The sequence below is a fragment of the Macaca fascicularis genome, chromosome 15 (assembly GCF_037993035.2).
Source record: "Macaca fascicularis isolate 582-1 chromosome 15, T2T-MFA8v1.1".
Classification (NCBI taxonomy): Eukaryota; Metazoa; Chordata; class Mammalia; order Primates; family Cercopithecidae; genus Macaca; species Macaca fascicularis.
The window spans coordinates 16,514,818-16,539,080 of record NC_088389.1 but is presented as its reverse complement, the minus strand read 5'-3'; the positions used below and the strand labels follow the sequence as shown (position 1 = coordinate 16,539,080).

Below are 24,263 nucleotides of genomic sequence, written 5' to 3'. Positions count from 1 at the left end.
GAGCCACCCTTCCCACCCAGCCACTTGTGCTACAGCAAAATCAGAGCTTCCCAGGCCTTCTCCTTTTCCAGAACTCCCCTGATACCCAGGCATAGAGGATATCAGTGCCTGCCAGCACTCGGTGGGATCGGAGGGCCTATGGGAAGTCAGAGTTTGGCAGGGGGAGGGCTGGGTCCAACACAACTCACACCGCGGACGGAGCAGTTCTGTGGCTGTGAGCTGAGGCCCCTGCTTCCTGGGCTTCATAAACACGGAGGCATCTGCCTGTGTGCGCCAATAAACATTTGTCATTACATAATTTAAAATTCATACTGTATATTGTAAAAAAAAAAAAAAATGCAAATATTAAGAAACATTTCTGCCAGGCATAGTGGCTCAAGCTTGTAACCCTAGCACTTTGGGAGGACGAGGTGGGTGGATCACTTGAGGTCAGGAGTTCAAGACCAGCCTGGCCAACATGGCGAAACCCCATCTCTACTAATTTAACAAAAATTAGCTGGGTGTGGTGGTGCGCGCCTATAGTTCCAGCTGCTCAGGAGGCTGAGGCAGGAGAATTGCTTGAACCGGGAAGGCAGAGGTTGTAGTGAGCCGAGATCATACCACTGCACTCTAGCCTGGGCCACAGAGCAAGACTTTGTTTCAAAAAATAATAATAATACCCCGTCTCTACTAAAAAATACAAAAAATTAGCCGGGCATGGTGGCGGGCGCCTGTAGTCCCAGCTACTCGGGAGGTTGAGGCAGGAGAATGGCGTGAACCTGGGAGGCGGAGCTTGCAGTGAGCGGAGATCGCGCCACTACACTCCAGCCTGGGCGACAGAACAAAAAAAAATAAATAAATAATAATAATAATAGTAGCATTTCATGTAGATAGTAACCCAGAATCTCCTTTTCGAGGAAACCACTTTGAGTTTGATATATATTCCTCCAATTTTTTTCTATAAAATATTAATGTGAAAGTGTATGAATGTATTATCTAACAAAGGAAGAATCATATATATATATTTTTTTTTTTTAATAGAGTTGGGGTCTCGCTATGTTGCCCAGGCTGGTCTCGAACTCCTGGGCTCAAGTGATCCTCCCACCTTGGCCTCCCAAAGTGCTGGGATTACAGGCATGAGCCACTGCACCCAGCCAGTGGAATCATATGCTATATGCTATCCTATAACTTCTTTTTTTTCACTCACTTATGTATTTATCCAAAGTGAACTGAGAGGCCGGGTGCATGACTCACACTGTAATTCCAGCACTTTGGGAGGCGGGCGAATTGCTTGGGTCCAAAACTTTGAGACCAGCCTGGGCAACATAGTAGGACCTTACCTCTACAAAAAAATACAAGAGTTAGGCATGGTGCTGCGTGCATATAGTCCCAGCTACTCAGGAGGCTGAAGTGGGAGGATCGCTTAAACCTGGGGAGGTCGAGACTGCAGTGGTCATGCCACTGCACTCCAGTCTGGGCGATGGGAGGGAGAACTTGTCTTAGAAAAATGTAAAAAAGTGCTTGCTTCTGTTGTACCCAAGCGAGTTATAGAGAAACGCCACACTTGAGACAAATTAAGGAGTCCTTTATTAGCCAGCTACCAAGAGGCGGCTAACGCTGAAAATTCTCTTGGCCCTGAGGAAGGGGCTAGTTTTGTGTTTATACCATGGTCTAAATAGGGGAGGAGGGAGTTTAGCTGAAGCAATTTTTACAGAAGCAGAACTGTCAAAAAGTTAAAAAATTAATTGGTTACAAAAGCAGTTACAAAAAATAAGCAGTTCCAGGTGCAGGGGCTTAAACTATCACAGAGAGATAAATGCCGGGGCTTTGTGTGTCATTCACCGCGCGGGCCTCCCCAGGAGCTGCTGGTGCAGCTTGCCTCTATATCTTATCAGTAAGTGCGTTCCTACATGTGCTTTGAGTCAGTTTACACTAGTTATGCCCTTAAGGGAGGGAGGTAAAAGGGGCTGCAGGTGAAGAAACTGAAATGGAGTCTGTCCGGCTCTCTCTCTGCTAGGAGAGTCACTCCGGTTAAAACAAGGTAGGGTATCACACTGCCTGCCTGCAGTCATCCCAGGCACTAGGAATGCAGCTGTAAGTAACAAGATAGCTCAGTCACCTCTGCTCTCAGGCCATGCCTGCTGGGTGGAGGCGACAGAGGACACACAAATTGGTAAGGAAATCGTGTGGTCTCTGGTTGCACTGGTAGTGAACTGCACAGTAAAGCGGGTTCCCCTTGTGTCTGCAGATGCTGAGCCTCGATGCCTCGGCCATGGTCTACCCGCCGCGGGAGGTGTGTGGTGCCGGCACCGCGGCCATCCTGCAGTTCCTCTGCAAAGGTAAAGCCAGGCCACCGCCTCCTCCCCTTACTGAGGAACCATGACCCCCACGGCCACCCTGTGCCAGCCCAGGCTGGGGAACAGCAGAGACAGAAAGAAATGGCCACAGTGCCTACCTGTTTGGAGTTCGAGGTCTGGCAACGGAAGCAGGCGAAACAAGCGATTAGACAGGGAAAGAGTTTCAGACTGTGGTTATGGGAGTACAGTGGCGCGGCTGATATATTTTGGGGCCATGGGGAAGGCCTGTCTTTGAGAGTGTGGCTCCACTGACACGGAGTCATGGTTAAGATTTAGAAAAAAGCAGAAAGCTGTTCCGCCAGCAGATGCATATGGAAGGGCCTTGATGGGAAGTTTGACAGAGAGAGGGCCAGTGTAGCTGGAGTGAGGAAGCAGAGAGAAGAGAGATGGGGGAAGCCAAAGACCGTGCCCGGGCCCAGTGTCCAGTGGGAGAGCATGTAATCAGTCATTAGGCTGCAGGGAGGAGAAGGGATTGGAGGAGGAAAGAAAGAGTGCAGGAGGGGACCAGTTAGGAGGCTGTCAGGTCATCCAGGAGAGAGATGCACAGCAGAAGGAGCTAAAACCCGAAGCCGGCACTGGCGGGAGGCGGGAGGAGAGCAGGATGCCCTGTCAGGCCGGAAGTTCTCAGTGGTTCTGGTCACCTGTGGGACTTTCAGAACGCAACCAAGACACACATGCACACATGCCTACGATAACCTGACTTATCGTGGCCATTGCAAAACAGTGGGGAAGGATGGTCTTTTCAATAGCTGATTCTGGATCAACTGAATGTCCCTGTGGAAAAAATGAACTTTAACCTCTTCCTTAAACAGGAGGCAGACAGTACTCATTATAAAAGATTGGTACATTAGATTTAATTAAGGCCAGACATGGTGGCTTGCGCTGTAATCCCAGCTCTATGGGAGGCCAAGGCAGGAGGATCTAGAGCCCAGGAGTTTGAGACCAGCTTAGGCAACATGGTGAAACCCTGTCTCTACAAAAAAAAAAAAAAATACAAAAATCAGCCAGGCGTGGTGGCGTATGCCTGTGTTCCCAGCTACTTGGGAGAGTGAGGTGGAAGGATCACTTGAGCCTGAGCTGTGATGATGCCACTGCACTCCAGCCTGGAGCAAGACTCCAACAGAGCGATACCCTATCTCAAAAACAAAAACAAACAAATAAAAAAAATGGTTTGATTAAAATATAATTTCTCTTCCTCAAAAGATACCATTTAGGGAAAGAAAAGCAAAGCCATAAAGTTGGAGATTATATTTGCAATACATATATATCCAACAGAGGACTGGGATCTGGACTATAAACAGAAATCCTACAGATCCACGAGGAAGACATTAGCAAAAGACTTGACTAAGAATTTTTACAAGAGAATGTCCACACAGTGGCTCGCACCTGTAATCCCAGCACTTTGGGAGGCTGAGGTGGTCAGATAACCTGAGGTCAGGAGTTTGAGACCAGCCTGGTCAACATGGTAAAACTCCGTCTCTACTAAAAATACAAAAACTAACTGGGCATGGTGGCAGGCACCTGTAATCCCAGCTACTTAGGAGGCTGAGGCAGGATAATCGCTTGAACCTGGGAGGCGGAGGTTGCAGTGAGCTGAGATTGTGCCACTGTGCTCCAGTCTGGGTGACAGAGCAAAATTCTATCTCAAAAAGAAAAAAAAAGAGAGAGAGATGAGATACAGATAACGAACAGTATCTGAAAAAAGTGCACAACATCATCTTAATCAATGGGAAAATGCAAATTAAAACTGCAGAGAGTTACTTCGACACACCCACTAAAATGGCCAAAAGTTTTCAATGGAAAAAAAAAACACAAACTTCCTGCTAACAAGTCAACCAAAAATAAAAAACAAAAAATAGGCCTGACGCGGTGGCTCACACCTGTAATCCCAGCACTTTGGGAGGCCGAGACGGGCGGATCATGAGGTCAGGAGATTAAGACCATCCTGGCTAACTAGGTGAAACCCCATCTCTACTAAAAAAATACAAAAAACTAGCCGGGCGAGGTGGCGGGCGCCTGTAGTCCCAGCTACTCGGGAGGCTGAGGCAGGAGAATGGCGTAAACCCGGGAGGCGGAGCTTGCAGTGAGCTGAGATACGGCCACTGTACTCCAGCCTGGGCGACAGAACGAGACTCCGTCTCAAAAAAAAAAAAAAAAAGTTTAATTTACTCACAGTTTCACATGGCCGGGGAGGCCTCAGGAAACTTATAATCATGGCAGAAGGTACCTCTTCACAGGGCAGCAGGAGAGAGAATGAGTGCCAAGTGAAGAGGGAATCGCCTTATAAAACCCTCAGATCTCATGAGAACTCACCCACCGCCATGAGAACAGCATGGGGGAACTGCCCCCATGATCTAATCACCTCCCTCAAGGTCCCGCCCCCAACACGTGGGGATTAGAAGTCAGACATTTAGGCGGGGACACAGGGCCAGACCATATCAATGCCCAACAGAGACGCACATGAATAAATGCCAAAAGCCATGTGCAAAAATGTTCCTAGCAGCACTATTTATACCAGTCCAAACTGGAAACAGCTTTAATGTCCATCAGGAGTAGAATGGATAACTAGACTGTTTTATACTCATGTGTGGATACCACACAGCAAGTGGAAAGAATGAGCCACTGCTCCTTCCAACAACCTAGATGAGTCTCACAAACAATGTGGAGTGCAAGGAGCCAGACACAAAGGAATACGTGCTCATGTCAGTCACCACAGAGCTTTGAACCAGCACTGGTTCCTGGTCATGAGAGTGTGTTCACCTTTAAACATTCATCAAGCTCTGCATTCTGTGCTCTCGGTTGGCCCAAAGGCAATGAGTTATCTCGATTGATTGCTCACAGTCAATTACAGATTTAAGTCCTTGTTCTACTCGTTCCCCTCTTCTCACCGCTGCACTTGACTAATCTTAAAAAAGAGAGAGAGAGAGATTTTGTGCTGTCTTCTTTATGTATGTTATATTTTACTTTAAAAGAAAGTGGAGAGGGTTGGCTACAGTCATAGCCACCAGCCCGCACATATGCAAATCAGAGTCTTCAAGCAACAGGTGATTCCAATGTACACCCTGGCCAGTGGCTGAGTTAGCTAGACCAAAGCCTTTATTTTCTTTAAAACGGTTTTGGGGCTGAACAAGGTGGCTCACACCTGTAATCCCAACATTTTGGGAGGCCAAGGTGGGTGGATCGCTGGAGCCCAGGAGTTCAACATGAGCAACATGGCAAAACTTCATCTCTATAAAAAATGCAAAAATTATCCCAGCTTGGTGGCACACCTGTAACGCCAGCTGCTCAGGAGGCTTAGGTGGGAGGTTCGCTTGAGCCTAAGAAGCGGAGATTGCAGTGAGCCAAGATCGCGCCACTGCACTCCAGCCCGGGTGACAGAGAGAGACCTTGTGTTTAACAAAAAAAAAAAAAGGATTTTGGGCCAGGCGTGGTGGCTCACGCCTGTAATCCCAGCACTTTGGGAGGCCGAGGCGGGTGGATCACCTGAGGTCGGGAGTTCCAGACCAGCCTGACCAACATGGAGAAACCCCGTCTCTACTAAAAATACAAAAACTAGCTGAGCATGGTGACACATGCCTGTAATCTCAGCCACTCAGGAGGCTGAGGCAGGAGAATCACTTGAACCCAGGAGGTGGAGGTTGCAGTGAACTGAGAATGCGCCATTGCACTCCAGCCTGGGCAACAAGAGCAAAACTCTGTCTCAAAAAAAAAAAAAGAGAGAGATTTTGACTGAGCACGGTGGCTCATGCCTGTAATCCCAGCACTTTGGGAGGCCCAGGCGAGTGGATCACTTGAGGTCAGGAGTTCCAGACCAGCGTGGCCAACATGAAACCCCGTCTCTACTAAAGATACAAAAATGCGCGGTGGTGGGCACCAGCTACTCACGAGGCTAAGGCAGGAGAATTGCTTGAACCCAGGAGGTGGAGTTCAAGGGAGGCGGAATGAACACCACTGCTCTCCAGCCTGGGTGATAGAGTGAGACTCCTTCTCAAAAAAAAAAAAATGAAATTATGCAATATTTAGATATATGCTAGTCATAAAGAATAAAGGAGTGAACGTATGTATACCTACTACACAGCTTGAGAAGTAATTTTTCTTTTTTCTTTCTTTTTTTTTTTTTTGAGATGGAGTCTCGCTCTGTCACCCAGGCTGGAGTGCAGTGGCAAGATCTCGGCTCACTGCAGCCTCCGTCCCTCTGGGTTGAAGCCTTCCATCTTAGCCTTCTGAGTAGCTGGGATTACAGGCGCCTGCCACCATGCCTGGCTAATTTTTGTATTTTTAGTAGAGACAGGGTTTCGCCATGTTCACCAGGCTGGTCTTGTATTCTTGACCTAAGGTGATCCCCCCGCCTCGACCTCCCAAAGTGCTGGGATTACAGGCGTCAGCCACCACACCCAGCAAGAAATAAATTTTTTTTTTTTTTTTTTGAGACAGAGTCTCGGTGTCACCCAGGCTGGAGTGCAGTGGCACAATCTTGGCTCACTGCAACCTCCGCCTCCCAAGTTCAAGCGATTCTCCTGCCTCAGCCTCCTGAGTAGCTGGGATTACAGGTGTGTGCCACCACGCAGCTAATTTTTGTATTTTTAGTACAAAAATATTGTACTAAATGTTGGTCAGGCTGGTCTTGAACTCCTGACTTCGTGATCCACCTGCCTCAGCCTCCCAAAGTGCGGGGATTACAGGCGTGAGCCACCATGCCTGGCCAAGAAATAATTTTTCAATTTACCTAAACTATGTAGAAGTATATATATATATATATGTGTGTGTGTGTGTGTGTGTGTGTGTGTGTGTGTATATATATATAATTTGTTTTTTGACCTTTTTAAAAACATTAAAGAGGCCGGGCGTGGTAGCTCACGCCTGTAATCCCATAACTTTGGGAGACCAAGACGGGCAGATCTCCTGAGGTCAGGAGTTCGAGACCAGCCTGACCAACCATGCCGAAACCCTGTCTCTACTAAAAATGCAAAATTAACTGGGCGTGGTAGCGCATGCCTATAATCCCAGCTACTTGGGAGGCTGAGGCAGGAGAATCGCTTGAACCCGGGAGACGGAGGTTACAGTGAGCAGAGATCACACCACTACACTCCAGCCCGGTGACAGAGCAAGACTCCATCTCAAAAAATGAAAATAAATAAATAAAAATAAAAATAGACATTAAAGAAACCATTAAAGATATCATATGATGTGATTCTATGCCTTGCTTTTTTTTTCTCTCAAGAAAAGTCTTGGGTATTTTCTGGTCTCATAATATGGTTTGAATGTCCCCTTAAACTGGTCACAGGATTTCATGTGGTGGTGCCAGTAGCTTCGTAGCCATCCCTGTGGTGAACACGGAGGGCATTTCCAGTTTCCTGCTGTTCTGAACATTTGAACCGACACCTCTCTGTCACTGTGTGCACTTTCCCCTAGGGTGGATGAGAGGGCACGAGCACCCCAGGGTGCCTGGGAAGAGGTCCCACCTGTGTCCGTCCCATGAGGAGTGGCTGGGAGGACCTTTTTCCCCCATCACAACCTGCATAACACGCAGTATTATCTTAAAGACTCTGCTAATTGGACGGATAACAAGAGAGCCCATTATTATTCTAATGTCACTTCCTTGATTCTGTGAATATTTTTCATATGTATTCTGCCCATTTTTAGTATTTCTTGTGACCTGACTGTATCCTTCCCATGAGGAGAAAATGATAACTTTGAGTACATCAAAACTTACAACTTGTTTACCCCGGAAGGACACCATCATCAAAGTTAGAAGACCAGTTATCACCTAGAAGAAGACAGTTACAACATATTATAGACGTAAGGTTATTAACTACAATATATAAAGAGCACCTACAAATCAACGGGAAAAAGACAAACAGCCAAATAGGAAGTGGGTCTAAGGTATGAACCCTTTGGAATTTTACAGGCAAAACAATACACGGCCAGAAAAGGAAAGCATCTTGCCCAAGGTCTCACATTCAGGGAATTATTGGTAGAGCTGGATCTAGGACCCAGGTTTCACTTCTTATCTCAGGCTTTTTCATCACCTCATTCTCACTTGAGTGGAAGGTGTAGCCAGTACCCATTGACTCACTCTGCTGACATTTGCTGGGCACCTGCCACATTCCAGGCCCAGGGCTAGGACCGGTGAAAACCACAGAGCGCCCAGGCTAGGGAAGAGGAGAGCAGTGGCTAAGTCAGGGCGGGGCCAGCTGCCCTGGCAGTGGGAGCGGGTGTCTCCGGGTACCTCAGCTGCCTCCTCCCTCCTGGTCAGCTTGTGTCTCCTCTCTTACAGAGTCAGGGCTGGAATACTACCCCCCTTCCCAGTACTTGCTGCCTGTTCTGGAGCGAGATGGAACCGAGAACTCTCGGGACAGCCCCGATGGGCCCACGGACAGATTCTCAAGGGAGGAATTAGAGTGGCAGGTAAGACAAGCCAGCCTGCTGCACGCATATGTGTGTGCGTGTGCATGTGCGTGCATGTGTGTGCGCGTGTGTGTGTGTGTTGAGGGAGCTGGGAATGGAAGGTGGGTGTGTGGTTCAGAGCTGCAGCTCCGGGATTCCTCCATAGAACTAGAACTGGCCTCCCGACGAGTTGAACTGCTTTTTCAAGGCCTGCTGTGGCAGCCTCATCCCACCAGCTTGCCAAGCACAAGCTGTGCCCTGCTGCTCTCTGTTCCCTGAAATAACCACGATTCTTCCCTCTTCAGGGCCTTTGAGTAAGCAGCTCCCTCTGTCTGGAATCTCCCCACTCACTTGTCTTATCCTTCAGTTCTTTTTTTTTTTTTTTTTTTTCCCTTCTTTTGAGACAGGGTCTTGCTGTGTCGCCCAGGCTGGAGTGCAGTGGTGCGATCATAGCTCACTGCAGCCTCAACCTCCCGGGCTCAAGTGATCCTCCCGCCTCAGACTCCCAAAGTGCTGGGATTATAGGCATGAGCCACCATGCTCAGCCTTCTTCAGTTCTCAGTTTAAACATTACATCCTCTGAGAAGCTCCAATCCAGGTCGGGTCTCCTGTTGTGTGTTCTCAGAGTGCCCTGCACAGTTCCTTGGTAGCACTTATCACAGTGCTAAATTGATGAGGAACTCTGGGAAATGATCTGTCTCATGTCTGTCTCCCATGCTGGATGAAGCTTTGTGAGAATAGGGATTGTGTCTGCAATATTCATTGCTCTCTCTCAGCAAATACTTCTGAACTAAATGCCACTCACTGTCTGGAACACACACCCACCATGCTCTGGGTCTAGTGGAGGAGTCAGACAGGCACATGTGTGAGCACCAGTGACGGGCTGGCCCTGTCAGGTCTGGCGATAAGCTAGCACAGGACGACATGGAGGAGGAAGCCCAAAGGGTTTGCCACATTAGCTTGGGTGTACCCTCTGCCCCCATCCCCAAGGCTCACGATCCAGGGTCCTCAGCTGGCTGGTAGATAGGGGAGGCCATCACCGGGCAGGAGTGCCAGCTGCCAGGCATGTGGCTTCATATCTTCCAGTGACTCTTAATCTCTGGTTCCTAGATGCCACCCTTTCCCGTTTTCCACTGCTGCTGGGAATGCTTTTGGGATTTTATTATTATTATTTTATAGTTCAACAAGAATTAGAGAGGGAGGAGAAGGCTGTATGGGAAAATTGTGCCAGTTCACGTTCTCAGAAAATATTTGCAACATAGTCACTTGCTAAAGGATTCAGAGATTGAACGTAGAAAGAACTCTTTCCAATCAGTAAGAAGAAAACCATCCCAATAGAAAAAAATATTGGAAGGCCGAGGCAGGTGGATCACTTGAGGCCAGGAGTTTGAGACCAGCTTGGTCAATGTAGTAAAACTCTGTCTCTACTGAAAATGCAAAACTTAGCCAGGCATGGTGGCGTGCACATGTAATCACAGCTACTCGGGAGGCTGAGGCACAAGCATCACTTGAATCCAGGAGGCAGCGGTTGAAGTGAGCCGAGATTGCGCCCCTGCACTCCAGCCTATCCAGGTGACAGAGTGAGACTCTGTCTCAACAAACATTTAAAAATGCCAACTTTGCTGGTAATCAGAGGAGAGGCATGTAAGTTAAAACAACATTGAAATACCATTTCCTTCCTCAAGACTGGCACACATTTTGACATGACAATTTCTGTTGGCCAGAGAGTGGGAAACAGGTGTCCTCATAAACTGCTCTTGGGAGTGAAAATTGATATCACTACTTTGGAGGATAATTTGACAGTAGATGTCAAAAAAAATTTTTTTATTTTAATTTTTTTTTTGAGACGGAGTCCCACTCTGTTGCCCAGGCTGGAGTGCAGTGGTGCAATCTCGGCTCACTGCAACCTCCACCTCCCGGATTCAAGCGATTCTCCAGCCTCAGCCTCCCAGGTAGCTGGGATTACAGGCACGCACCACCATGCCTGGCTAATTTTGTATTTTTAGTAGAGACAGGGTTTCACTATGTTGGCCAGGCTGGTCACAAACTCCTGACCTCAAGTGATCTGCCCACCTCGGCCTCCCAAAGTGCTGGGATTACAAGTGTGAACCACCACACCCTCCAGATGTCAAAAATTTTCATGGGCACAGGCCGGGCGCGGTGGCTCAAGCCTGTAATCCCAGCACTTTGGGAGGCCGAGACAGGCGGATCACGAGGTCAGGAGATCGAGACCATCCTGGCTAACATGGTGAAACGCCGTCTCTACTAAAACATACAAAAAACTAGCCGGGCGAGGTGGTGGGCGCCTGTAGTCCCAGCTACGCGGGAGGCTGAGCCAGGAGAATGGCGTGAACCTGGGAGGTGGAGCTTGCAGTGAGCTGAGATCCGGCCACTGCACTCTAGCCTGGGTGACAAAGCAAGACTCCGTCTCAAAAAAAAAATTTTCATGGGCACAGCCCCTGATCCAGAAGTTCCGCTTCTCAATGTATACCCAAGAGAAATGCTTGCACGAGGAGACATTTGCAGGAGTGTTTATTGCAGCCTTATTTGTAGTATTGGATGCCCCCCAAATGTTTGTCAATGGGAAGGGGCTGCCCCTGGGTCATGTGCACACCATGAGATGGAGCATTTGAGCCTCGGCTCGCCGGGATGCATGGATTAGTGAAAAGGGCAGATTGCAGAACAGGATGGGCTAGTCTATTTCCATTCTTATGTTTAAAAAGAAAACTCAATCAACACCAGCCTGGGCAATGTGGCGAGACCCTGTCTCTACGAAAAATACAAAAAAATTAGCCAGGCACGGTGGCACGTGCCTGTGGCCCCAGCTACTAGGGAGGCTAAGGTGGGAGGATGGCTTAAGCCCAGGAGGTTGGAGTTTGCAGTGAGCCAAGATTACACCACTGCACCCCACGCTGGGTAACAGAGCTACCCTGTCTCAAAAAAGAAAAAGAAAACTCAAAACAAAAAAAGGAAGCAGATAGGTAGTTGCCAGTGGCTGGAGTGGGAAGAAGACTTGATGATGAAGTGGCATGAGGGAATTTTCGAGGGTAATGGAATTGTTTTCTTTTTTCTTTTTGAGATAGTCTCTGTCGCCCAGGCTGGAGTGCAGTGGCATGACCTCAGCTCACTGCAACCTCTGCCTCTCAGGTTCAAGTGATTCTCCTGCCTTAACCTCCCGAGTCGCTTGGATTACAGGCGCCCGCCACCACGCCTGGATAAGTTTTGCCTTTTGTTAGTAGAGATGGGGTTTCACCATGCTGGCCAGTCTGGTCTCTATTAAAAATACAAAAAATCAGCCGGGTGTGATGGTGGGTGCCTGTTTTCCCAGCTACTTAGGAGGCTGAGGCAGGAGAATTACTTGAACCCAGGAGGTGGAGGTTGCAGTGAGCCAAGACTGTGCCACTGCACTCCAGCTTGAGCAACAAGAGCAAAACTCCATCTCAAAAAAAAAAACCTAACTCTTGTGTATGTATGTATTGATGTTTAATTACATCAATAATTAATTAAACATCAATAATAGAATTGTTCCTTATAATAAATGTTGCTCCAACAATATACCTGCTCCTTATAATAAATTTAAACAATACAGACAATTACAAACCAAGTGAATGTCAGCCCTTCCACCCTGCACTCCCGTTGCCTGGAGGTAGTCATCTTTGACTGATTAATGACTGTCCTTTCCTGGCCTTTGACTCAATACATACACACATAGGCTCAGAGTTGAGTTTTCTTGATGATGGTTTTGCAAAAGTAGAATCGTGCTACATACAGGTGAGGGATCACACACATTCACCCCGTTGGCAGTTAAATAGTCCACTATATGGATGCACCATGACTTACGGACAGACGCTAATAGATGTGTGAGTTATTTCCAGTGTTTTTGCTCTTCTGAATAATTCTGCATGAAGTTGTCCCCACACCTTTGCGCATTGTGAATATTTTGGTGGACTGAAACTGGGTGCTGTAGGTGTGTTACGCAGACATCCATGGGCATCAGATATCCCATTTCCTGCTCTGCTCTTCAGACCGCCATCTCTGCTCAGGGCTGCATCCCAGGACTGTCTTGAAGACCCCCCTCCTATGGCGCCACGCACACAGTGGCAGCCCAGGGGTTCTCATCAGGTGTCCATTGGGACCACCTGGTGCCCTTGATCAATACGGATCCCCTCATCCCCTGACCCCACCATTCTGAGGCAGTAGTCTGGGGTGGGCCAGAGTCTGTAGAGTCTGTATAACATCAGGCTGCCCAGGGGTTCCTGGTGCCCATGCCAGGGAGAACCACTGCTGCCACCCTCTCTTGACCACTGTCTTTTTTTCCTCCCAGAACAGGTTCTCAGACTATGAGAAGAGGAAGGTAAGAAAATGCCTTTACCCTTCTGTCACTCTTTTCTCATTAAAGATCTCAAAGCAACTCAGAAAATATTTGAGAAAATGACTTCTTCCCAGCTCAGAATTAGAGGTCACAGTAATGCCTTCCTCTTACACGCACGGTCTGCTGCATCCTCACGTGCCTCGGGTGGGTGGTAGAGCATCCATGGGACAGGTGCAGAGACTGAGGCTCAGAGGGATTGAGCCCAGCCCCAGGCTCTAGAGCCCAGCCTCTTCCTGTTAACGGCTTGTTTTATTACAGTTGGGCCCTGGAAGGAGGGGAGTGGGGGTTGCTCAGCATGAAGACCTGGAACCTGTACTGTCAGTGTTGAGGGGTGGATTCTCCCTATTTCTGTGTCCTAACTCCCCCAGGGCCTGTGCTGACAGTCACCAGGATCTGTGTCTTGCAGGAACAGAAGATGCTGGAGAAACTCGAGTTCGAACGGCGCCTGGAACTGGGGCAGCGGGAGCACGCCCAGCTCCTTCAGCAGAGCAGCAGCCAGAAGGATGAGATCCTTCAGACGGTCAAGGAGGTTTGTGAGCTGCCTGCTAGGGTCCAGCCTGGCTGCACCCCCCAGCCAGTGGCCTCCTGGCTTGGGGCGAGGTCCCTGGGGTGTGGAAAGGCAGTGGGATGAAGCTGTCACTTCCTTCTGTCCCCCAGCACCTGGGAGGGCCCTTACCGATCACCCAGGCCAGCCTCCCCGTGTGCAGATGGACACTCTGAGGCCTGCCAGGAGGAGCTGGCCCGCGGCCACACAGAAAGGACTGGCAAGGCGGGGTGGAAAGACAGCCTCCTAACCCCAGTCAGTACCCTTCACAGCATCTGAGGGGGTCCCAGGGGCTCAGGACTCCCACCCCCTGCTGCAGGAGCAGTCCCGGCTGGAGCAGGGCCTGAGTGAGCACCAGCGCCACCTCGACGCAGAGCGGCAGCGGCTGCAGGAGCAGCTGAAGCAGACAGAACAGAACATCTCCAGCCGGATCCAGAAGCTGCTGCAGGAGAATCAGAGGTTGGGCTCTGCTCCTCGGCCCCAGCCCCAGAGTCCTTCCCCAGGCAGTCCCCTGAGGCGCCAGGAGGAGTGTGTTTCTCCGTCACCACCTCTGCTCTTGCCCCGGGCTTCCCTTGTCAGGATCCAGTCTGGGTGCTTCAACTGGCACCAGCGTACAGAGAAAAGAATCTGACCCAGGCATTACAAAGTCTGGTTTCTTAGCATGAGACTGCTACCAGATTGGACCTGTGGCCTCAGGCAAGTGCTTCCCCACTGGGTCCCAAGCTTCCCATCTATAAAGTGAGTGGGTTCGACAAGATAGTTGGGATCACATCTGCTCCAGTATTTTAGGTTCTACGTAACCCATTGCACTGAGGTCAGCTATTCACCTGTAGTGAGATTTGCCTTAACAAACTCTATGCACGGTAGGAGCTACTGAGAGCAGATCTTGATGGGGCTGGGGAGACATGGTGCCAGAGAAGCCTAAGAAGTCTAGTGAGGGGGTCCATTGCAGGACCATTCCAGAAACAGGCTCTAGCCATATGCCCTGCTGCTTCCAGGCCTCCTTTTTCTAACCCTGAATCACTTGTTCCTCCATCACCTGTCAGTTTCACAGTACCTGCATGAGTTCAGGAAACCGGTCACTTGTTGGGTGCTTCTTATGTGCCAGCTTGTTACATCTATTTTCTCATTAACTCTACAAATTCACCAAGAAGCTGGGTTGTTTTTGTTTTGTTTTGTTTGAGACAGAGTCTTACTCTGTCACTGAGGCTGGAGTGCAGTGGTGCGATCTCGGCTCACTACAACTTCCTCCTCCCAGGTTCAGGGGATTCTCTTGCCTTAGCCTCCCAAGGAGCTGGGACTACAGGCTCAGCTATCAGATATCCCATTTCCTGCTCTGCTCTTCAGACCACAGCCACCACGCCTGGCTAATTTTTGTAGAGACAGGGTTTCTCCATGTTGACCAGGCTGGTCTCGAACTCCTGACCTCAAGTGATCTATCCACTTCAGCCTCCCAAAGTGCTGGGATTACAGATGTGAGCCACCGTGCCCGGCTGGGTTTTTTATTCTTCTAATTTCTTAGGTGAGGAAACCTGGGACTTGAGTGGTTTCAGTAACTGGCTGAGAACCCAGAGCTCCTAGGTGGTGGAGCTAAGGGGCCCCCAGCCCATTTCCTAAGCCCCTCTGCACAGCCCAGGCAGTGAGACAGGAAACAGGCCTGCTGGGGACTGCCAGGACCTTTTATGATTTTCTCCACAGACAAAAGAAAAGCTCCGAGATTTTGAAATCGCTGGAAAATGAAAGGTAAGTGTTCTTCCAGGGGAGGGCAGGGTTTGTTTTTTTGTTTGTTTGTTTGTTTGTTTGTTTGTTTTTAGATGGAGTCTTACACTGTCGCCAGGCTGGAGTGCAGTGGCGCAATCTCAGCTCAATGCAACCCCCCGCCGCCCAGGTCCAAGCGATTCCCCTGTCTTAGCCTCCCGAGTAGCTGGGACTACAGGCGTGCACCACCACGCCCAGCTAATTTTTTGTATTTTAGTAGAGATGGGGTTTCACTATGGTGGCCAGGATGATCTTGATCTCTTGACCTCATGATCCGCCCTCCTTGGCCTCCCAAAGTGCTGGGATTACAGGCATGAGCCGCCGCGCCCAGCCAAGGAGGGCAGCTTTGAGGAGAGAATGTCTTGTGATTCTCCAGAGGATTGTACCAGGACATTTCCCTAAAGCTATAAGGAGATTCACCTCTTTAGAGGATATTTAATTACAAAGAATCATTCCCTTCAAGTTCATTAAAACATATGTAAACTCCTGAAAAACAGAGACATGAATAAGGCTATATTTATAATGTCCAACTATATTCCTAGTATAAAAAGTTCAGGCCAGGCGCAGTGGCTCACGTCTGTAATCCAGCACTTTGGGAGACCGAGGTGGGCAGATCACTTGAGGTCAGGAGTTCGAGACCATCCTGGCCAACATGGCAAAACCCTGTCTCTACTAAAAATCAAAACTTAGCCAGGAGTGGTGGCAGACGCCTGTGGTTCCAGGTTAAAAAAAAAAAAAAAAAATTCAGAAAAGAAATCTACATTTCTGGAAAGAAAAATTATTTAGTTACATAAATTATGTATGGAGGAATAACCTATAGCCATTAAATGTCTTATTGAATAACATTCCTCATTAAGGGAAAACATAACATATTGCTAACGGAAAAGTGACAGGCTATATTTAAAGCAGAATTTTTCGTATATCTTTTTTTTTTGAGATGGAGTCTTGCTTCGTCGCCCAGGCTGGAGTGCAGTGGCACGGTCTCAGCTCACTGCAAGCTCCGCCTCCCAGGTTCACATCATTCTCCTGCCTCAGCCTCCTGAGTATCTGGGACTACAGGCGCCCACTGCCATGCCTGGCTAATTTTTTTTTGCATTTTTAGTAGAGACGGGGTTTCACCGTGTTAGCCAGGATGGTCTCGATCTCCTGACCTCATGATCCGCCCGCCTCGGCCTCCCAAAGTGCTGCGCCCAGCAACTTTTTTTTTTTTTTTTTTTTTGAGACCGAGTCTCACTCTGTCACCCAGGCTGGAGTGCAGTGGCACAATCTCGGCTCACTGCAACCTCCAACTCCCTAGTTCAAGCGATTCTTCTGCCTCAGCATCCCAAGTAGCTGGGACTACAGGCGCAGTGCCACCAGGCCCGGCTGATTTTGTATTTTTAGTAGAGATGGGGTTTCACCACGTTGGCCAGGCTGGTCTCAAACTCCTGACCTCAAGTCATCCGCCCGCCTCAGGCTCCCAAAGTGCTGAGATTACAGGTGTGAGCCACCGCACCCGGCCATGTGACTATTTTTGAAGGAAATATTTAAAGGACATTTTGCTAGGTGCCAGCTTACCGTCCCAAAAACATTCTGCCAGTTGACACTCCTCTCAGCAGGCTAGGAAAGTGCGCATTTCTCCACCATCATCACCTTCACCAGCACCAGCAGTTACCAGTTTTCTTCATCTCAACCAACCTAGTAGGTGAAAAGGTTTTACTTTCTTTAGTTACCAGTAATGTTAAGCATCTTTCCAGATGTTTATTGATCACTTGAATTTCAGCATTGGCTATTTGCTTCTTTTGCCCATTTTCTAAGGGAGTGTCCATCTTTTTACACAAGATACTCGAACTACAGGCTGAAGGTGAACAGGGCCCCAAGGGTTGCTTGTGATGTGTTAGGCATCCAGAGAGCTCATCCAGGTGTAGGTTGCTAAATCAAGGAGGCCTTCCTGGAGGAGGTGGTGTTCAGCTGCTGGGATTTCCTGTTGGAAATGTTAAATTTGCTGAATGAATGGACGGATTTTTTTCTAGAATAAGAATGGAACAGTTGATGTCCATAACCCAGGAGGAGACTGAGAACCTGCGGCGACGTGAGGTTGCCTGTGAGTTTCGGGATGGGGAGCTCGTGAGCACGCTGCCTGCTGGCCGGGCTGGCAGGGTGGATGGCCCTCCCTCTGTTGGCCATGCATGGAGGGCACTGAGTGTTGGCCCTCGAGAGGGGCAGTCAAGTCCTGCCATAGAGCACAGGCTCTGGGGTCAGCCTAGACATGGATTCAGAGTCCCAATTCAGACACCCACCATGTGACCTTAGGGACATAACTGCCCCCCACTTTTCCAAGCCTTGGTTTTCTGAGCTACAAAATGGAGGAAATGGGCCAGGTGTGGGGGCTCATGCCTGTAATCCCAGTGCTTTAGGAAGCCAAGGCTGGAGGATCACGTGAGCCCAGGAGTTCAAGGCTGCAGTGAGCTGTGATCACGCTACTGCACTCCAGCCTGGGTAACACAGCGAGACTGTTTCTCAAAAAAACAAAAAGAAAGTCCAAATGCTCCCAAATAGAGGATTATTTAAATAAATGTTGGTGATCCATGTGCTGTGGCGCTCTGGTATTAGCATCCCATTAACATGTTATCATGGGGAGTGTTCATAAAAAGTGGGAAGTGGGATGATACCATTTTCGTTTTTTTAATTGTAAAATATGCATCATGTAAAATGTACTGTCTTAATCACTTTATTTTATTTTATTTTATTTATGTTTTGAGACAAAGCCTCGCCCTGTCGCTCAGGCTGGAGTACAGTGGTGTGCTCTTGGCTCACTGCAACCTCCGCCTCCCAGGTTTAAGCGATTCTCTGCCTCAGCCTCTGAGTAGCTGGGATCACAGACGCACACCGCCACACCAGGCTAATTTTTGTATTTTTAGTAGAGACGGGGTTTTGCCACGTTGGCCAGGCTGGTCTTAAACTCCTTACCTCAAGTGATCTGCCTGCGTCAACCTCCTGAAGTGCTGGGATTACACGCGTGAGCCACTGTGCCCGGCCTTCATTTTAAAATAGATTAGTTCTGCGGCATTATTGTTGTACAGCTGCCAGCACCACCCATCGCCAGAACTTTTTCATCTTCCTCAACTGAAACTGTCCGTAGTAAACACTAACTCCCCATGCCCCCCTCCCCTCAGCCCCTGGGAATCAACATTCTACTTTCTGTGTATGGATTTGACTGTTATAGGTACCTCCTATATGTGGAATCATACAATATTTCTCCTTTTGTGTCTATCATATTTCACTTAGCATAATGTCCTCAGGTTTGTCCATGTTGTAGCGTGTGTTTGAATTTCTTTCCCTTTTTTTTTTTCTATTTCTTTGTTTCTAAACACAAGCCCACCAGGGAAAAATGTTCTTCCTTTTCAATACTAAATAATGTTGCATTGCCTGTATATGCCACATTTTCTTTCTTTCTTTTTTTTTTTTTCCTTGCTCTGTCACCAGGCTGGAGTGCAGTGGTGCGAACACGCTCACTGCAGCCTCCACCTCCTGGGCTCAAGCAATCCTCCCACTACAGCTTCCCAAGTAGTTGGGACTACAGACACACGACACCTCACCTGGCTAATTTTTTTCTTTTTTTTTAAGAGATAGGGTCTCACTCTGTTGCCCAGGCCGGTCTCAAACTCCTGGGCTCAAGCAGTCCTCCCACCTTGGTCTCCCATAAGTGCTTAGATTACAGGTGTGAGCTGCCATGTCCAGTCTCTACATTTTCTTTATCCATTCATCTATCAATGGGTATTTGGGCTGTTTCCACTTTTTGACTGTTATGAATAATGCTACAAATTTGTGTGTACAAATATCTATTCTAGTCCTTTCTTTCAATTCTTTTATTTTAATTTTTTGATTTTTCTTTTTTTTTTTTTTTTTTTTTTTTGAGATAGGATCTCGCTCTGTTGCCCATGCTGGAGTGCAGTGGCATGATCTCAGCTCGCTGCAACCTCTGCCTCCTGGGTTCAAGCAATTCTCCTGCCTCAGACTCCCAAGTAGCTGAGATTACAGGCACCTGCCACCATGCCCAGCTAATTTTTGTATTTTTAGTAGAGACACAGTTTTGCCATCTTGGCCAGGCTGGTCTCGAACTCCTGACCTCAGGTGATCCACCTGCCTCGGCTTCCCAAAGTCCCGGGATTGCAGGCATGGGCCACCACGCCTGGCCTATTTTAATATTTTAAATTCCTAAACGCATAAAAATTGAGAAGGATATATATCAAAATGGAATAATATTTCTGGATGACAAGATCACAGATGATTTTATGTATGTGCTATTCAGTGTTTTACAATTAGCCTTCCAAGCATATGTTGCTTTTATAATTAAAAAGAACAGGCGGGGCGCGGTGGCTCACACCTGTAATCCCAGCACTTTGGGAGGCCGAGGCAGGTGGATCACGAGGTCAAGAGATCAAGACCATCCTGGCTAACATGGTGAAACCCTGTCTCTATTAGTAATACAAAAAACTAGCTGGATGTGGTGGTGGGCCCCTGTAGTCCCAGCTACTCGGGAGGCTGAGGCAGGACAATGGGGTGAACCCAGGAGGGAGAGCTTGCAGTGAGCCGAGATCACGCCACTGCACTCCAGCCTGGGCAACAGTATGAGACTCTATCTCAAAAAGAAAAAAGAAAAAGAAAAGAACAAAGGGTTTTTTAAGGTGACTCTCAGGTAGGTAACCAGGTGAGGCCTCAAGGAGGCCTCTTCCTCAGTTCCCGTGGAAATCCCTGCTGCATCCCTGCCCAAGTGCCCCAGGAACAGCCACCCCACTCAGCTGTCCCCACCTCATGTTCCCGCAGCCGCCATGCAGCAGATGCTGACGGAGAGCTGTAAGAACCGGCTCATCCAGATGGCCTATGAATCTCAGAGGCAGAACTTGGTCCAGCAGGCCTGTTCCAGGTAAGGTAAGGAAGAGGAGTCCCAGGTGAGGGAGTTGGGGGAGCTGGCTTGGGGCCCAAGACCGTGGGATGAGAGCTGGGCACTAAACCTCCCGCCCTGGTCCACCCCAGCCTCCTATCTGCCATTAGGGGCAAGTGATGGCTGCTCTTCTTGAGTTTTCTAGCTGGATCCATGATTCAGCATTGGACTGCGTTAAAGTAGTAACAGTCACTCCCATTTCTTGTGCACCCCCTGTGTGGCAGGCACTCAGCTAAGCGATGACCCGCACTTGCTGACTGATTCTAGGATGGACTGTATTGTTATTAACCCCATTTTACAATTGCAACTCAGGTTCTGAGAAACTGTATAACACACCCAAGGAAGCACAGCCAGCAGGTGGTGGAGCCAGGATTTGTTTGAGCCCAGCAGAGGGGAGGGGTGTGTTCTTGACTGTGGTACACTCGTTAGTGTCCGAGGACTCCCACGGTTGGGAGTGGGATGCCCTGGAGGGATAAGCGAAGGGGTTGCTTTCATGCTGATGGCCTCTCTGGGGTCCGGCTCCCTGTGCTCACTGTGGCACTGTGGGTTTGTTGGAGGTTCCACAGGCACCCAGCAGAGCCAGTGGGGAAAACTCAGTCCGTGCTCAGGATCCCCAGACAGGGACAGGCCAGCAGCCCTGGATGCCTGTTTCTCCTCCCATGCAGGTGGCTGGCACAGCTGCCACCCTCCAGGGCACCTGAACTGTGCCAGCCTCCTCTGGGTCCCTGCAGATGTGGGAATTTCTCGCCCGTTTCCTTATACATGACACTGTGCTTAGGAGTTGCAAGCACAGGGGTCAAACAGACCTGGATCCGGGTCCCACTTCTCCTTACTAACCGTGAGGTCTCAGGGGAGTCTCCTTCCCTGGGCTTCAAATTCCTTATCAGATAAATCATAGTACCTACCCCTAGAGTTGGTGGAGGATTTGATGAGTGTTAATGAGCATGATGTCTAGTGCATAAAGGTCCAATAAATACTTGCTATTGTTGTGAAGCAGGGACCTCACTGGAAAAAAAATAATTGCTATTATGAAATAAACAAAACCAAGATGGTGGCTGGGTGCAGTGGCTCACACCTGTAATCCCAGCACTTTAGGAGGCCGAGGTGGGTGGATCACCTGAGGTCAGGAGTTTGAGACCAGCCTGGCCAACATGGTAAAAACCCGTCTCTACTAAAAATACAAAAAAATAGCCAAACGTGGCAGTGGGCGCCTATAATCCCAGCTACTTGGGAGGCTGAGGCAGGATAATTGCTTGAACCTGGGAGGTAGAGGCTGCAGTGAGCCAAGATCATACCACTGCACTGCACTCCAGCCTGGGTGACAGTAAGACTCCATCTCAAAAAAAAAAAAAAAAAACAAGATGGTACCAAAGCACAGACATACTTGAGGCTGCAGGTTCTTGTGCCCAAATCAAGGGCTGCTCCCTGCTTCCTGCCCAGGGTGAAAATGCCAGGAAGGACAGTTTTGTCACACTTCGGTGGCTCACCACCCTTGGGAGTCAGGAGCTCCCCACCCATGGAGGTGGCTGGGCAGAGGCCAGGCATCCATTTCGGGGGGTGCTGTGGAGGGGATTCTGGTGGAGGGTTGGGTGAGAGGACCTGGAAGCGTCTCTCTCCCAGCTCCCGACTCGATCCCCTTCCCTCCAGGGCATGGGATTCAGACAGACTCGATGTCTGTGCCCCACCCAGGGCCCGGCTCCCAGCAGGTACTCCATGAGTGTGGTCCCGTGAAGAAATGGGTTATCTTGATCCCCTCCAAGGCGCCTGGCACATAGTAGGTGCTCAGGAAACATTCCAAGAATGAATGAATCTGTTGTCTTTCTGGCAGCATGGCCGAAATGGATGAACGATTCCAGCAGATTCTGTCGTGGCAGCAAATGGATCAGAACAAAGCCATCAGCCAGATCCTGCAGGAGGTGGGTCCTCGCCCAGGGCCTGAGGGCGGGGGCTCAGGAGGGAGGTTCAGGAGCCAGGACAGAGCGCTGAGCTCTACACAGAGCCCTTCCTAGACAGCGTGTGGGACCCCAGAGGTTTGTGACCATAGAAGTGTACAAGTGATCAGGGTGAGGGGTAGAGAGAGGCCGAGGGGGGACCCGGGGGATGGTCTTCTGGTCATTAAAATCCAGAGAAGCACCTCCACCTGCTCCCTGGGAGGCTCCCACCTCCATCCTGTGTAGAAGGCTCCATTGGAAGGACCTAAGTGGCAGGAGGTGATGGTGACCACACCATGGAGGTCAGGCCACAGAGGACGCTGTGGGACCTCTGGCCTCTTCTCATGTCTAGACCTGCTGTGCTGCTGTCTGCTCTTCCACCTCTGCGGTGCTCGGGAGGTGCCTGGCAGGGCCCTTGAGTGGATGAAACAAAGGGCCCCGTGACTTCCTTCCCTTCAGTGTCCATATTACTCTGTTTAGTGTTTTTGTTTTCCTTTTTTGAGATGGAGTTTCGCTCTTGTTGCCCAGGTTGGAGTGCAGTGGTGTGATCTCAGCTCACTGCAACCTCTGTCTCCCAGGTTCAAGCGATTCTCCTGCCTCAGCCTCCCAAGTAGCTAGAATTACAGGCACCCACCACCACACCCAGCTAATTTTTGTATTTTTAGTAGAGACAGGGTTTTGCCACATTGGCCAGGCTGGTCTCAATGAACTCCTGACCACAGCTGATCCACCTGCCTTGGCCTCCCAAAGTGCTGGGTTTACAGTCATGAGACACCACGCCTGGCCTGTTTAGCTTTTTATTTTCCTTTTTTTTCTTCTCTTTTGTTTAAAGACAAGTTCTTGCTCTGTTGCCCAGGATGAGTGAAGTGATGTGATCACAGTTCACTGCAGCCTCAAACGCCTGGGCTCAAACAATCCTCCCACCTTTGCCTCCTGAGTAGCTGAGACTATAGGGCCACCATGCCCAGCTAATTTTTTTGATTTTTTGTAGAGACAGAGTCTCCCTGTGTTGCCCAGGCTGGTCTCAAACTCCTGGGCTCAAGCAGTCCTCCTGCCTCGGCCTCCCAAAGTGCTGGGATTACAGAGCTGAAAAGAGCCTGTTCAGCTCTTTCCTGCAGCCTCGTGGGAGTCTCGCCACTGCCTCCCTTCTTCCCTCCCCTTTCTCCCCTGTCCTCTGCGTGTTTGTCATCCCACCCTGCTCCTTTCTTCCTAATTGCAATCTCTGTTCTAAAATGGCTTGACTTAGTGTCTGTGGAGCTTGTCTGAGGAAAATCCTCCATTTCTCAGAGGAGGCATCTGCCTCGTGGTTAAGTGGGACTCGGGAGCAGGATAGGCTTGGTGCGTGTCCCAGCGCCGCTGAGTCATGCCTCTCAGTGTCACTTTCCCCTTCTGTGAAACGGGGCAGTAAAAGCACCCACACGGTCCACTGTGGTGGAAATTCAGGGTGTGATGCCGGAAGTGCATCAAGTAGAGGCCAGCCCGAAGCGAGCCCCTCATATCATCCTAAGGTTTACACAAGTGAGGTGAAATCTCTCTCTCAGAAGAAAACCCATCCATTCAGGTGCTCTGGACACAGCTTTTGCTTTTCACAGAGATGGGCTGCAGGGAAAGGTGTGGGCACGCCCCTGCTGAGGGCTGGTGGTCTGTGTTGCAGAGTGCGATGCAGAAGGCTGCGTTCGAGGCACTCCAAGTGAAGAAGGACCTGATGCATCGGCAGATCAGGAGCCAGGTGAGCCCTGGGGCCGTGGTCCCTGGACCTGCCCTCTCAGAGACTTGCAGAGTAGCCCTCCAGGGCGGCAGGTCACAGCAGTTGAGGTTTGAACCCCAGCTCCTTGGCTTGCTAGCCCAGCAAGAGGTCAAGGCCTTGCCCTCAGAACCTCGCTTTGCTCCCAGCCTTGTGTTGGGGCTGCTGGGAGGGTGCCTGGAGGCCTCCTATTCCGGGGTCTGGTGAGGGTCTTGCCAGTGAGCGTGGCCTGTTCGGGTATCCACCACGCCTGGGCCAGGGAGGGCG

The 24,263-nt window shown here is 49.5% G+C and overlaps 1 protein-coding gene across 23 annotated transcripts in view; it reads left to right on the top strand.

Annotated features, from left to right (window-relative positions):
* The window catches only part of LRSAM1 (leucine rich repeat and sterile alpha motif containing 1), a 53,497-nt gene that overhangs the window by 14,396 nt on the left and 14,838 nt on the right, over positions 1–24,263 (top strand). For 14 of the 23 annotated variants that reach the window (XM_074016493.1, XM_074016494.1, XM_074016495.1 and 11 more), the window contains 10 exons: positions 2,228–2,318; positions 8,614–8,744; positions 13,048–13,077; positions 13,502–13,624; positions 13,959–14,098; positions 15,338–15,382; positions 17,410–17,480; positions 20,204–20,303; positions 22,150–22,237; positions 23,907–23,981. In XM_074016493.1, coding sequence (XP_073872594.1) covers positions 2,228–2,318; positions 8,614–8,744; positions 13,048–13,077; positions 13,502–13,624; positions 13,959–14,098; positions 15,338–15,382; positions 17,410–17,480; positions 20,204–20,303; positions 22,150–22,237; positions 23,907–23,981 — 894 coding nt within the window. Of the gene's footprint in view, positions 1–2,227; positions 2,319–8,540; positions 8,745–13,047; positions 13,078–13,501; positions 13,625–13,958; positions 14,099–15,337; positions 15,383–17,409; positions 17,481–20,203; positions 20,309–22,149; positions 22,238–23,906; positions 23,982–24,263 lie in introns of those variants that run through there. The other 9 variants (XR_012424375.1, XR_012424377.1, XR_012424376.1 and 6 more) reach the window with 2 other exon arrangements.